This window comes from Anolis sagrei, chromosome 3 (genome assembly GCF_037176765.1).
Source record: "Anolis sagrei isolate rAnoSag1 chromosome 3, rAnoSag1.mat, whole genome shotgun sequence".
Classification (NCBI taxonomy): domain Eukaryota; kingdom Metazoa; phylum Chordata; class Lepidosauria; order Squamata; family Dactyloidae; genus Anolis; species Anolis sagrei.
The window spans coordinates 1,910,971-1,926,603 of record NC_090023.1 but is presented as its reverse complement, the minus strand read 5'-3'; the positions used below and the strand labels follow the sequence as shown (position 1 = coordinate 1,926,603).

The 15,633-nt window shown below is 44.9% G+C and overlaps 2 protein-coding genes across 2 annotated transcripts in view; one reads left to right on the top strand and one right to left on the bottom strand.

Annotated features, from left to right (window-relative positions):
• LOC132772340 (sodium-dependent proline transporter-like) overlaps window positions 1-5,933 on the bottom strand; it is a 40,203-nt gene extending 34,270 nt beyond the window's left edge. Inside the window, exon 1 of the mRNA XM_060771337.2 lies at window positions 5,797-5,933. Coding sequence (XP_060627320.2) covers window positions 5,797-5,826 — 30 coding nt within the window. The 5' untranslated portion in view covers window positions 5,827-5,933. The remainder of the gene's footprint in view (window positions 1-5,796) is intronic.
• A 6,937-nt stretch (window positions 5,934-12,870) lies between these two features.
• The window catches only part of RRM1 (ribonucleotide reductase catalytic subunit M1), a 50,888-nt gene continuing 48,125 nt past the window's right edge, over window positions 12,871-15,633 (top strand). Inside the window, exon 1 of the mRNA XM_067466396.1 lies at window positions 12,871-12,969. Coding sequence (XP_067322497.1) covers window positions 12,951-12,969 — 19 coding nt within the window. The 5' untranslated portion in view covers window positions 12,871-12,950. The remainder of the gene's footprint in view (window positions 12,970-15,633) is intronic.

Genomic DNA, 15,633 nt, shown 5'->3' with positions numbered 1-15,633 from the left:
CCGGGAATATGCCAAACGGCTAAAAAGGCAGCAAGAAAATCCAACCAATGCTCCGTTCAGCAAAGGACAAGAAGGATCCTCTCACCTCTGCAGGAGTCTATCGTGTACCATGCAGCTGTGGACAAGAAGTCTCCATAGGGACCCCCAAACGCAACAACATTGCCCAAACACGCATCAAGGAGCATGAACGGCACTGCAGACTCCTTCAACCAGAGAAGTCAGCCATAGCAGAGCACCTGAGGAACCAGCCTGGACACAACATAGTATTTGAGAACACAAGAAATGCTGGACCGCTCTCACAACCCCCATGTCAGGCTACACAGAGAAGCCATTGAAATCCACAAGAAGCATGTGGACAATGTCAACAGAAAGGAAGAGACCATGAAAATGAACAAAATCTGGCTACCAGTAGTAAAAAAAACTTTAATTACAACAGCAAAACAACAGAGAGGAAACAATCAGGGACATCTAATCACCTCTCAACAAAAGATTGCCCAGGCACTGCCAGGCCATCAAATGCTAATCAAGATGGTCAGTTGAAACTTTCACACCTAGCTCCAGCAGACAAGAGTCCTTTGTCCCACCCTGGTCATTCCACAGATATATAAACCCATTTTCCTAGTTCCAACAGACCTCACTACCTCTGAGAGTGCTTGCCATAGATGCAGGCAAAGCGTCAGGAGAGAATGACTCTAGAACATGGCCAAATAGCCTGAAAAAACCTACAATAACAGCAGCAATGAGGGTTTTATGGATGTCCTTTTTGCAGTTGTCCCTGGCCCCTTCCTTTCGCATTGGTAGCCGCTTTGAGTCTCTTTGTGGAGAGAAAAAGCAGGATATGAGTAAATACCATAATAATAATAATAATAATAATAATAATAATAATAATGTTCCAAAGGCAAGATAGGAAGCTCCCCAGAGATTCCTAACTGGCCATTGGGAGGTTACAGCCACAGAAAAGGAAAGACTTCCTACTGCAAGAGCCCTTTGGTCATGGAATCTACTGCTGCTTCTGTCTGGGAGTCCATTGGGTCTCCTTCCTTCTCTGGAGGTTTCTAAGGAGAGGCTTGATGGCCATCTGTTGGGAGGGTTTGGATGGGGATGCTCCTATCTAGAAGGATAGGAACACCCTCTCATTCTACATGGCCTTCTGGATGGCCTTTGGGGGCCCTTTCTAACTCTAGGAGTCCATCGAGAGAGACTAAATGGCCATCCGTCTGGAAGGCTTCTGTTGTGGGTTCCTGCCTGGCAGAAGGAGGCTGGACTGGATAATAATAATAATAATAATAATAATAATAATAATAATAATTACAACACTTAATTTATACCCCGCTACCATCTCCCCAGGGGACTCAGTGCGGCTTACATGAGGCCGAGCTCAAAATACAACAATACAAGCAATGACAACAACAATACAAGCAATTTAGAACAGCAAAACAGTAAAACAATAACATAAACATCAAATAAGACAACACACTTTAAAATCTATGGGTACGCCAAATGTAATTAAGATTAAAAAAATAATGCTGGACATAGGCGAAAGAGTGATGGGGCGGTTTGTGGAAACATACAAGCAGACTTAAAACAATATAAAGTGCTTTGGAGGACAAAGTGCTATGGGATCATTGTTCTGGGAAGGCACACTGGAACAACCACGTCTTCAAGCTCCTCCTGAAGACTGCCAGAGTTGGAGCATGCCTGATGTCCTTAGGAAGTGAGTTCCAGAGTCAAGGGGCCACCACTGAAAAGGCCCTCTCCCTCGGCCTCACCAAATGCGCTTGCGATACAGGTGGGAGCATGAGCAGGGCCTCTCCAGATGATCGAAGACATCATGTGGGTTCGTATACAGAGATGCAGTCACGCAGGTAGGCAGGTCCCAAACCGTTCAGGGCTTTGTAGGTGAGAACCTGCACCTTGAATTGGGTAGAAAATGAATGGCAGCCAGTGGAGCTCCTTAAACAGGAGGGTTGACCACTCCCTGTAAGGAGCCCCGGTTAACAACCTGGCTGCCGCCCGTTGGACCATCTGGATGGCCCTTTGGGGACCTGTTCCCACTCTGTGCTTCTGTGCCACCCAGTTTCTGCCAACCTAGCAGTTCAAAAACATGCAAATGTGAGTAGATCAATAGGTACCGCTTTGGCGGGAAGGTAACGGCGCTCCATGCAGTCATGCCGGCTACATGACCTAGGAGGTGTCTACGGACAATGCCGGCTCTTTGGCCTAGAAATTGAGCATATTATTTATTCACGGACACCTCACCTTTTTCTCAAAACTGGGATTCAAGGAATATTATAAAAATTAAACACAGATCTTAACATCCATATGTGTGTGTGTAATGTTCATTTGTGGGATTAACATAACTCAAAGCCCACTTGATGAATTGACACGAAATTTGGACACAAGGCACAGAAAAACACTGAAAAACACAGCGGAAGGGACTTAAAAAGCCAAAAAGACACTGCAATGCATGCGCAAAATGACTCCCCCTGGCAAACAAAACACACAATATGGAACCCTGCGCATAGGGTTGGTCAATGCGACTTAAGCAATGTGCAGTCATTGAATTCTTGAGTGCAGAAGGTGTCACCTCAAAGAAGATTCACCAGAGAATGCAAGCCGTTTATGGTGATTGTGCTGATGTGAGTACTGTGTGTCGTTGGGCGAGAAAGTTTAACGATGTTGAGGTAACACCTTCTGCTGTCAAGAATTCAATGACCGCACGTTGCTTAAGTCGTATTGACCGACCGTCTGCGCAGGGTTCCATATTTCGCAGTTTAACAACACAACTGTTCAATGCTAAGTCTTCCCACCAAAATGGAACTGTAGAGGAGAGTCTACTGAACAAGCCAGTACCTGCTGCATACGTTGCTTAAGTCACATTGACCAACCGTCTGCACAGGGTTCCATACTTCACACTTTAACAACACAACCATTCAATGCTAAGGCTTCCCACCAAAATGGAACTGTAGAGGAGAGTCTACTGAACAAGCCAGTACCTGCCACATATGTTGCTTAAGTTGCATTGACCAACTGTCTGCACAGGGTTCCATACTTTGCACTTCAACAACACAACCATTTAATGGTAAGGCTTCCTGCCAAAATGGAACTGTAGAGGAGAGTCTACTGAAGAAGACAGTACCGGCCACATACCAGTACTGCCATCTGTTGAGGAGTTACGAAGGTGGAGGCATTACTTTTCATTCAACCCTCGTATGTCTATACACCCCAACTTTCCCCACTAGCAACACAACCTCAGAAGATGCCATTGGCTACAGATGCAGGTGAAACTTCAGGAGAAGGTGGCCAGACAGCCAGGAAAACTCACAGCAACCCAGACCCTGCTCTTGAAGATGCTCCTCAGGGGAATGATGCACCGTCTCCAGGTCATCATTGCCCTTTTCCGAACCCCTTCCAACTTAGAATCATGGAATCCTAGAGTTGGAAGAGACCTGGTGGACCATCATCCAGTCCAACCCCATTCTGCCAAGAAGCAGGGAAATCGCCTTCAAAGCACCCCCGACAGATGGCCACCTAGACCCTGCTCTTGAAGGTGCTCCTCAGAGGGATGATGCATGGTCTCCAGGTCATCATTGCCCTTCTCTGGATCCCTTCCGGCTTAGAATCCTAGAGTTGGAAGAGACCTGGTGGACCATCATCCAGTCCAACCCCATTCTGCCAAGGAGCAGGGAAATCGCCTTCAAAGCACCCCCGAGAGATAGCCACCTAGACCCTGCTCTTGAAGATGCTCCTCAGAGGGATGATGCATGGTCTTCAGACTGTCATTGCCTTTCTCTGGACCCATTCCGGCCTAGAATCCTAGAGTTGGAAGAGACCTGGTGGACCATCATCCAGTCCAACCCCATTCTGCCAAGGAGCAGGGAAATCACCTTCAAAGCACCCCTGACAGATGGCCACCTAGACCTTGCTCTTGAAGATGTTCCTCAGAGGGATGATGCATGGTCCTCAGACCGTCATTGCCCTTCTCTGGACCCCTTCCGGCTTAGAATCCTAGAGTTGGAAGAGACCTGGTGGACCATCATCCAGTCCAACCCCATTCTGCCAAGAAGCAAGAAAATCACCTTCAAAGCACCCCCAACAGATGGCCACCTAGACCCTGATCTTGATGCTCCTCAGAGGGATGATGCATGGTCTCCAGGTCATCATTGCCCTTCTCTGGACCCCTTCCAACTTAGAATCATGGAATCCTAGAGTTGGAAGAGACCTGGTGGGCCACCCAGTCCAACCGCATTCTGCCAAGAAGCAGGGAAATCACCTTCAAAGCACCCACAACAGATAGCCACCTAGACCCTGCTCTTGAAGATGCTCCTCAGAGGGATGATGCATGGTCTCCAGACCATCATTGCCCTTCTCTGAACCCCTTCCGGCTTAGAATCCTAGAGTTGGAAGAGACCTGGTGGACCATCATCCAGTCCAACCCCATTCTGCCAAGAAGCTGGGAAATCACCTTCAAAGCACTCTCAACAGATAGCCACCCAGACCCTGCTCTTGAAGATGCTCCTCAGAGGGATGATGCATGGTCTCCAGGTCATCATTGCCCTTCTCTGGACCCCTTCTGGCTTAGAATCCTAGTGTTGGAAGAGACCTGGTGGACCATCGTCCATTCCAACCCCATTCTGCCAAGAAGCAGGGAAATCACCTTCAAAGCACCCCCGACAGATAGCCACCCAGACCCTGCTCTTGAAGATGCTCCTCAGAGGGATGATGCATGGTCTCCAGACCGTCACTGCCCTTCTCTGGACCCCTTCCGGCTTAGAATCCTAGAGTTCGAAGAGACCTGGTGGACCATCATCCAGTCCAACCTCATTCTGCCAAGAAGCAGGACAATTGCCTTCAAAGCACCCACAACAGATAGCTACCTAGACCCTGCTCTTGAAGATGCTCCTCAGAGGGATGATGCATGGTCTCCAGGTCATCATTGCCCTTCTCCGAACCCCTTCCAGCTTAGAATCCTAGAGTTGGAAGAGACCTGGTGGACCATCATCCAGTCCAACCCCATTCTGCCAAGAAGCAGGGAAATCGCCTTCAAAGCACCCCCGACAGATGGCCACCTAGAACCCTGCTCTTGAAGGTCTCCAGGTCATCATTGCCCTTTTCCGAACCCCTTCCAACTTAGAATCATGGAATCCTAGAGTTGGAAGAGACCTGGTGGACCATCATCCAGTCCAACCCCATTCTGCCAAGAAGCAGGGAAATCGCCTTCAAAGCACCCCCGACAGATGGCCACCTAGAACCCTGCTCTTGAAGGTCTCCAGGTCATCATTGCCCTTCTCTGAACCCCTTCCAACTTAGAATCATGGAATCCTAGAGTTGGAAGAGACCTGGTGGACCATTATCCAGTTCAACCCCATTCTGCCAAGAAGCAGGGAAATCACCTTCAAAGCACCCCCAACAGATAGCCACCCAGACCCTGCTCTTGAAGATGCTCCTCAGAGGGATGATGAATGGTCTCCAGACCATCATTGCCCTTCTCCAAACCCCTTCCAACTTAGAATCATGGAATCCTAGAGTTGGAAGAGACCTGGTGGGCCACCCATTCCAACTCCATTCTGCCAAGAAGCAGGGAAATTGCCTTCAAAGCCTTCCAGACAGATGTCCCCCCAGGCTCTGCTTCCAAGCCTCCAAAGAGAGCCAACCTCTCTCCTCTCTTGCTTTGCCCAGAACTGGACTGGGGGTTGTTCTCCCAGAGGTGAGGGGGTCTGACCAAAGCAGGAGAGGAGAGAGGGGCAGGCAGGGCAACTCCCAGCACCCCCCCCCCTCCTCAAAGGACTGACTCACCTGCAAGGGCTCCGGGGGAGAAAGCTGCATGGGGGGGCCACAGGAGCCCTCCTTTCCTCCCCTCCTTCCTTCCTTCCTCCTCGCCCTCAAAGGCTCAGACACAGGAGGAGAAAGAAGAGGAAGCTCTGCAGTGAAGGAGGGAGGCAGGCAGGTAGAGAGGAAGCGCCTCACCTGCCCGGTGTCTCACCTGGGCAGCTCAGGCCACGCCCCTCGGGGCAGGGATGTGGGTGGGACCAGGGGCCAGAGGGGAGGGGCTGCCTCAGAGTTGGGCCTCACCCAGAGGAGGTTCCCCTTTGCCTTGCCTTGAGGCTGAGAGAGCGCCACCTGCCTACCTTCTCCTGGAGACAAGGACTGTTTTTCGGGCTGTATGGCCATTTTCCAGAAGCATTCTCTCCTGACGTTTTGCCTGCCTATGTGGCAGGCATATAATAATAATAATAATAATAATAATAATAATAATAATAGGAAGTCAAGAGTAGAAAACTGCTTCAGGTGCAAAAATCAAAGAGGGATTAGAGAGGTGATTGGCCAAAACTAACAAAATGAAGTTCAACAGGGACAAGTGCAAGAGACTCCACTTAGGCAGAAAAAACGAAATGCAAAGAGACAGAATGGGGGACAATGAGGCCTGGCTCGAGAGCAGGACGTGTGAAAAAGATCTTGGAGTCCTCGTGGGGAGGAAGGTGAACATGAGCCAGGAATGTGATGTGGCGGCAAAAAAAAGCCAATGGGATTTTGGCCTGCATCAATAGGAGCTTAGTGTCTAGATCTAAGGAATGCTCCCCATGCTCTATTCTGCTTTGGTTAGACCACTTTACCTGGAATATTGTGTCCAATTCTGGGCACCGCAAGTCAAGAGAGATATGGACAAGCTGGAATGTGTCCAGAGGGGGGTGACTAAAATGATCAAGTGTCTGGAGAACAAGCCCTATGAGGAGCGGCTTAAGGAGCTGGGCATGTTTAGCCTGAAACAAAGAAGGCTGAGAGGAGATATGATAGCCATGTATAAATATGTGAGAGGAAGTCATAGCGAGGAGGGAGCAAGCTTCCTTTCTGCTTCCCTGGAGGCAAGGACACAATGAAGCCATGGCTTCAAACTACAAGAGATGAGATTCCACCTGAACATGAGGAAGAACTTCCTGACTGTGAGAGCCGTTCAGCAGTGGAACTCTCTGCCCCGGAGTGTGGTGGAGGCTCCTTCTTTGGAAGCTTTTAAACAGAGGCTGGATGGCCATCTGTCAGGGGTGATTTGAATGCAATATTCCTGCTTCTTGGCAGAATGAGGTTGGACTGGATGGCCCAGGAGGTCTCTTCCAACTCTTTGATTCTATGATTCTTCTTCTGAATGTACATAGATGATGTTGTCATCAGCATACTGGAGTTCTATAACAGATGTTGTTGTAACCTTGGATTTGGCTTTCAGTCTGCTGAGGTTAAACAGCTTGCCATCTGTCTGATAGATGGTTTCCACTCCGGTGGGAAGCTTCCCATCAACAAGGTGAAGTATCATAGCGATGAAGATGGAGAATAGAGTTGGGGCAATAACACATCCCTGTTTGACACCTGATTCCACCTTAAATGGGTCACTTTGGGGGCCATTGCTGTCCAGGACTGTTGCCATCATGTCATCATGGAGGAGCCGCAGGATGTTCACATTTCTGTTAGGACACCTGATTTTTTGGAGGATGGTCCAGAGGGTGCTGCGATTCACTGTGTCAAATACCTTTGCAAGGTCAATGAATGCCATGGACAGAGGTTGATTTTGTTCCCTGCATTTTTCTCGGAGCTGTCGTGCAGTGAAGATCATGTCCACGGTTCCTCTGGAGGGGCGCAAGCCATTCTGGGATTCTGGGAGGGTGTCTTCTGAGAGGGGCAGAAGGCGGTTTGCAAGGATTTCTGCGAGGATTTTTCCAGCGGAGATTAGGAGGGAGATACCTCGATAGTTTCCGCAGTCTGTTCTTTCCCCTTTTTTGAAGAGGGTGATGATGGTGGCGTCCTTGAAATCTGCTGGGATTTTCTCAGTCACCCACACTTTTTCTATGAGCTGGTGGAGTTGTTGTGTCAGCTCAGGTCCTCCCTCTTTAAAGATTTCAGCAGGGATCCCATCAGGTCCGCTGGCTTTGTTATTTTTTTGTTGGCTGAACGTATCCTCCCCTATGAACCATCAAGATTATTAAGATCGTCTGGAGAGGCCCTGCTCTCGGTCCCACCGGCCTCGCAAGCGCGCCTGGTGGGGACGAGGGACAGGGCCTTCTCCGTGGTGGCCCCGCGACTCTGGAACTCTCTCCCACCGGAGGTCAGAACCGCCCCGTCTATCCTGACATTTAGGAAACGGGTGAAGACGTGGTTGTGGAGACAGGCTTTCGATGAATGAGACAACACCCTAGGATTCTGGATGGAAGATGATGTATATTTGATTTTAATATGACGACTGACCACCGTAGTTTTATATATATTGTTATTTTAAATGTGTTACTGTAATTGTGAACTATGATATTTTAATGAGTGTATGTGTTTTTATGGTTGGAAACCGGGCTGAGTCCCTCAAAGAGGTTGAGAAGGTCGGTATAGAAAACTTTGAAATAAATAAAATAAATAAATGATGGCAATAACTTTGCGAGATCAAGGTCTTGACCCATTCAAATATTAAAGCCCTGAAAAGCCCAGGGAAAAGCAAGAGGTCTTTGGTTGGAGTTTTTGCAGCCCTCAACTCCCTTCCCCAGATGTCATGGACTTCCTCTTCATCTAAAATGATCAAGGGTCTGGAGAACAAGCCCTATGAGGAGCGGCTTAGGGAACTGGGCATGTTTAGCCTGAAGAAGAGAAGGCTGAGAGGAGATATGATAACCTATAAATATGTGAGAGGAAGCCACAGGGAGGAGGAGGGAGCAAGCTTGTTTTCTGCTTCCATGGAGACTAGGACGCGGAACAATGGCTTCAAACTACAAGAGAGGAGATTCCATCTGAACATTAGGAAGAACTTCCTGACTGTGAGAGCCGTTCAGCAGTGGAACTCTCTGCCTCGGAGTGTAGTGGAGGCTCCCTCTTTGGAAGCTTTTAAGCAGAGGCTGGCTGGCCATCTGTCAGGGGTGCTTTGAATGCAATATTCCTGCTTCTTGGCAGAATGGGGTTGGACTGGATGGCCCATGAGGTCTCTTCCAACTCTTTCAATCTATGATTCTAATTGTTTTATTTCAAAACATTGCCAATTTTTCAAAAACAGAGGTGGACTAATGAGCATTTTGTCCCACCTTAGTTGAGCAGAAAGCGTCCCTACAATATTGTGTCCCTTTTTTTGGGCAGCGAAATGTCCCTGTCCTTCTCTGCTTCAGCTCTTTTCAGAGTCATATCCAGAGTGACAACCCCGTTGGAATGGAGACCCAATGAATCATCATGTGTCACTTCCCGTCTGCTGTGGGCAAAGGATGGATTGCATTGGTTTCTGCCTTGAGATACAAATCAGATTGCAAGACAAAACGATGGGGAAAGAGCAGCACCTGCAGAGAAGTCTAAGGAACGGCAACAGTTCTGCAGGAAGTTGTGTTTGTTTCAATGGGATCTTGAGGGGTTTTCCCCATTAATCCGAGACAAAGAAGCTATCCAGTGTTCCCAAATAAATCTCACCAACTTGACGAAGAAGCCACCGAGATGTATATTAATTCAGACGAAGTGATGCCAGCCCACAGTAATCTGCCAAAGTAAGCTGAGATACAGCACATTTGCAAAACAGTCGTTTTTATACACTGCAACCCTTTGACATTCAGTGGATCTGAGTGTCCCTTTTTGGGTCAGTTTAGGAGAGTGACTAAAATGATAAAAGGTCTGGAGAACAAGCCCTATGAGGAGCGGCTTAAGGAGCTGGGCATGTTTAGCCTGAAGAAGAGAAGGCTGAGAGGAGATATGATAGCCATGTATAAATATGTGAGAGGAAGCCACAGGGAGGAGGAGGGAGCAAGCTTGTTTTCTGCTTCCTTGGAGACTAGGACGCAATGGAACAATGGCTTCAAACTACAAGAGAGGAGATTCCATCTGAACATTAGGAAGAACTTCCTGACTGTGAGAGCTGTTCAGCAGTGGAACTCTCTGCCCTGGAGTGTGGTGGAGGCTCCTTCTTTGGAAGCTTTTAAACAGAGGCTGGATGGCCATCTGTCAGGGGTGATTTGAATGCAATATTCCTGCTTCTTGGCAGAATGGGGTTGGACTGGATGGCCCATGAGGTCTCTTCCAACTCTTTGATTCTATGATTCTATGAAAAGCAAGATATTATTATTATTATTATTATTATTATTAAACTTTATTTGTACCCCGTTAACATCTCCTGAAGGACTCGATGCAGCTAGTCTTATAATTAATCAAGGAAGAAGATAAGAGTTGATTCAAAACAGATCAGTTAAGTCGCGGATACCGAAACCCAGGTGGGAAACGGTATCCGCGGTTTAAGGGAGCCCTATTCTTGACCCGCATGTTTTCCTGCAGTGAGGGCACTGGTTTCCAGGTGGAAGGCGGTCCTGGTCAGGGTTGGTTTGATGCGCCTTCCTCTTGGCACTTTTCTCTTTCATCCTCCATTCATGCCTCTTCAAATTCTGCAGCACTGCTAGTCACACCTGACCTCCAACTGGAGCGCTCAAGGACCAGGGCTTCCCAGTTCTCAGTGTCTATGCCAGAGTTTTTAAGGTTGGCTTTGAGCCCATCTTTGAATCTCTTTCCTTGTCCACCAACATTCAGTTTTCCATTCTTGCGTTTGGAGTAGAGCAACTGCTTTGGGAGACGGTGGTCAGGCATCTGGACAACGTGGCCGGTACAGCGGAGTTGATGGTGGAGGAGCATCGCTTCAATGCTGGTGGTCTTTGCTTCTTCCAGTATGCTGATATTTGTCTGCTTGTCTTCCCAGGAGATTTGCAGGATTTTTTGGAGGCAGCTGTGATGGAATCATTCCAGGAGTTGCATGTGACGCCTGTAGACAGTCCACGTCTCACAGGCATAGAGCAGGGTTGGGAGGACAATAGCTTTATAGACAAACCCCTTGGTCTCCTTATGGATGTCCCGGTCCACAAACACTCTCTGCTTTATTTGGAGGAATGCTGCACATGCAGAGCTCAAGTGGTGTTGTATTTCAGTCTCAATGTTGACGTCTGTAGACAATCCACGTTTCACAGGTGTATAGCCGGGTTGGGAGGGGAATGGCTTTATAGACAAGCTCCTTGGTCTCCCTACGGATGTCCCGGTCCTCAAACACTCTTTGCTTCATTTGGAGGAATGCTGCACATGCAGAGCTCAAGCGGTGTTGTATTTCAGTCTCAATGTTGACGTCTGTAGACAGTCCACGTTTCGCAGGCATATAGCCGGGTTGGGAGGGGAATGGCTTTATAGACAAGCCCCTTGGTCTCCCTATGGATGTCCCGGTCCACAAACACTCTCTGCTTCATTTGGAAGAATGCTGCACATGCAGAGCTCAAGTGGTGTTGTATTTCAGTCTCAATGTTGACGTCTGTAGACAGTCCACGTTTCGCAGGGTTGGGAGGGGAATGGCTTTATAGACAAGCCCCTTGGTCTCCCTATGGATGTCCCGGTCCTCAAACACTCTCTGCTTCATTGGGAAAAATGCTGCACTTGCAGAGCTCAGGCGGTGTTGTATTACAGAGTTGATGTTGACTTTGGTGGAGAGGTGGCTGCCAAGGGAGCGGAAATGGTCCACATTTCTGGCATTGGGGAGGGGATGGCTGGTGACTGCTGGAAGAGCACTTTGGTTTTCTCGATAGTTAATGACAGGCCGAGCTTCTCGTATGCTTCTGCGAAGGTATTTAGAGTGGCTTGTAGTTTTTCTTCTGAATGCGCACAGACGACGTTGTCATCAGCATATTGGAGTTCTATAACAATGTTGTTGTAACCTTGGTTTTGGGGCACTTTGGTTTTCTCGATGTTCAATGCCAGGCTGAGCTTCTCGTATGCTGCTGCGAAGGTATTTAGAGTGGCTTGTAGGTCTTCTTCTGAATGTGCACAGATGACGTTGTCATCAGCATATTGGAGTTCTATAACAGATGTTGTTGTAACCTTGACAAGCTGGACTGTGTCCAGAGGAGGGCGACTAAAGTGATCAAGGGTCTGGAGAACTAGCTTTATGAGGAGCGGCTTAAGGAGCTAGGCATGTTTAGCCTGAAGAAGAGAAGGCTGAGAGGAGACATGATAGCCATGGATAAATATGTGAGAGGAAGCCACAGGGAAGAGGAGGGAGTAGGCTTCCTTTCTGCTGCCCTGGAGACTAGGACGCAATGGATCCATGGCTTCAAACTACAAGAGAGGAGATTCCATCTGAACATGAGGAAGAACTTCCTGACTGTGTTCAGCAGTGGAACTGTCTGCCTCGGAGTGTGGTGGAGGCTCCTTCTTTGGAAGCTTTGAAACAGAGGCTGGATGGCCATCTGTCAGGGGTGATTTGAATGCAATATTCCTGCTTCTTGGCAGAAGGGGGTTGGACTGGATGATGGCCCAGGAGATCCCTTCCAACTCTTGGATTCTATGATTCTTCTTCTGTGCATAGGTGACCTTGTCATCAGCATACTGGAGTTCTATAACAGATGTTGTAACCTTGGTTTTGGCTTTCTGTCTGCTGAGGTTCCATAGCTTGCCATGATTTCCTCTCCAGTGGGAAGCTTCCCATCAAGAAGATGAAGTCTCATAGCGATGAAGATGGAGAATAGAGTTGGGGCAATAACACATCCCTGTTTGACACCTGATTCCACCTTAAATGGGTCACTCTGGGAGCCATTGCTGTCCAAAACTGTTGCCATCATGTCAGTGTAAAGCCTCAACCCTGGTATAGGTGTATAATAGTGTCCATGGCTTCCAGAAGTTGCCTCAGTCAAACTCTCCTTCAGAAACGAAAAAGGCGCCAAAACAAACCAAGCCCTTCTCTGAGGTAAAAGGCAGAGTGCGCTTGCGCGGGCGCCATTTTGTTCTCGGGCGGAGCTAGCCCCGCCCCTTTCCCTCACTTCATAACTTTTTTTCAGGGAACGAAGGGTACGCTATGCCCTTAGTCAAGATGGCGGCGGTGAAAAGGCGGAGCTACGGCGGCGCAAGAGGGACATCGTCAGTTGGCGGGAGAGCGGGAAAGAGGCATTTGGAGAGACAGAGGGAAGGAAGAGGAAGAGGAGGCCATGCACGTCGTCAAGAGAGGTCAGCACTCTCCGGAGAGGATAAATATTTAATCTTTTAATGGCTTTTAAGGCTATGGAGGGTGTTCAAGGCTGTTTCAGTCCTGCAGGCTTGGTAATTAAGGGAAGTATTGAATGTGGAGGGAAATACACATCCCCATAACCACCCTCACCCTTTGTTTTGGCCATTGGAAGAGGCCTCTTAGAGAGAGATACCTTTTCATATGGAATAATAATAATAATAATATGTAGTTTTTAAAAGAACTAAGTTTTCGTGTTTGTGTAAAATATATGCAATAATAACATTGTAATGTAATACTGATATATTATTAACTATATAATTTTATATAATTAATATATAAATATTATATTATAAACTATATAATTATATATAATAAACAGAATTATTAATGTTATATTAATATTATATTAATAACTTTACATAATTATTATATCAAATAATTACTATTGTATCAATATATTAACTATATATAATGAATATATAGTTATTAATATATTAATAACTATAATTCTATATAATTAATATATAGAATTATTTGTGTAAAGTAGATACAATAATAACATATATTATTAACTATATAATTCTATATAATTAATATATATAATTAATATACAGAATTATGAACGTTATATTAATATTATAAAATATATTACATATTATATTAATAACTTTATATAATTATTATATCAAATCATTACTATTGTATTAATATATTAATTATATAATGAATATATAGTTATTAAAATTATATTAATAACTATAATTCTATATAATTAATATATAGAATTACTTGTGTAAAATAGATACAATAATATACAATAAGTAGCTGATGACACTATTGATGTTAGCTAGACACATTTCTAGTTAGGAATAGTTTGCATGGATTTTCCTTTGAAAGTGGCTTAAAATCGAGTGAATGGTATATGTTATACCTACTTTGTACAACTTGCTGTCTACATACAGATCTAGACATGTTCCAGTATTTCTGAACGTATATTTTCTGATTATATATGAGATTATGTCAAATAATTAATTTAAAAAATATTTAAGAGAAAGAAAGAAATAGGAGATAAATGTTATATAGAATGTTAATCTATAAGGTTCATCTCAAAAAGGATTAATATGTAAAAGAAAACAATCCTCATGGTGGTGGGAACTATAAATGTTGGGTATGTATTAAAATAAATATATATAATAAAAAGCACTATATATATATACACACAATAATAACATATATTATATTATTAACTATATAACTATTAATATTATATTAATATTATATATTATATTATAAACTATATAATTATATATAATTAATATACATAATTATGAATGTTATATTAATATTATATAACATTCATAATTATGTATATTATATATAATTATATAGTTTATAATATATAATATATTACATATTATAATAACTTTATATAATTATATCAAACCATTACTATTGTAATAATAGATTAATTATATAATGAATATATAGAGTTATTAATATTATATTAATAACTATAATTCTATAGAATTATTGTTATATTAACATAATATAATATATTACATAATATATTAATAACTATATATAATTAATATATCCAATTATTAGTATTGTGTTTATTATATTAATTATATATAATGAATATATAGAGTTATTAATAGTATATTAATATTATATATTAAATTAATAGCTATATAATTATATACAATTAATATATAGAATTATTAATGTTATATTAATATAATATATATTGTATTATATTAATATATATTGTATCTATGTGAGGTTGCCTTTGAAGACGGCCCGGATGCTTCAATTGGTCCAACGTGCGGCAGCCATGATACTAACAGGAGCGGGACACAGGGAGTATACAACCCCCTTGTTGTACCAGCTCCACTGGCTGCCGATTTGCTACCGGGCTCAATTCAAGGTGCTGGCGTTGGCTATAAAGCCTCACTCCTCAGGATGTCTGGTTCTAATTCATTCACCACACCGTCAAAGCTATCCTCGATATTATTATCCTTCCTATACAGATCTTCTGTGTAGTCTCGCCACCTTCTCTTGATCTCTTCAGCTTCTGTTAGGTCCCTGCCATCTTTGTTTTTAAGGCCTATTCAACCTCACTCCTCAGGATGTCTGGTTCTAATTCATTCACCACACCGTCAAAACTCTCCTAGATATTATTATCCTTCTGTGTAGTCTCGCCACCTTCTCTTGATCTCTTCAGCTTCTGTTAGGTCCCTGCCATCTTTGTTTCTTATCATACCAATTTTTGCCTGAAATTTACCTCCAATGTTTCTAATTTTCTGGAAGAGGTCTCGTGTCCTTCCTATTCTGAAGATGGGACTCCCAGGTCGGAAGATGGCCAAAATGCTACTGGGGAGGAGCAGAGGATAAGTCCAACTAGCCCCAGACGTGATGACGCAGCTAGCTCAAAGCCGAAAGGAAGGCTAGCGGCCGACGGTACTGGAGGTGAACGACGAATCCGATGCGCTAAAGATCAACACACCATAGGAACCTGGAATGTAAGATCTATGAGCCAGGGCAAACTGGATGTTGTTATTGGCGAGATGTCAAGACTAAAGATAGACATTTTGGGGGTCAGCGAACTGAAATGGACTGGAATGGGCCACTTCACATCAGATGACCACCACATCTACTACTGC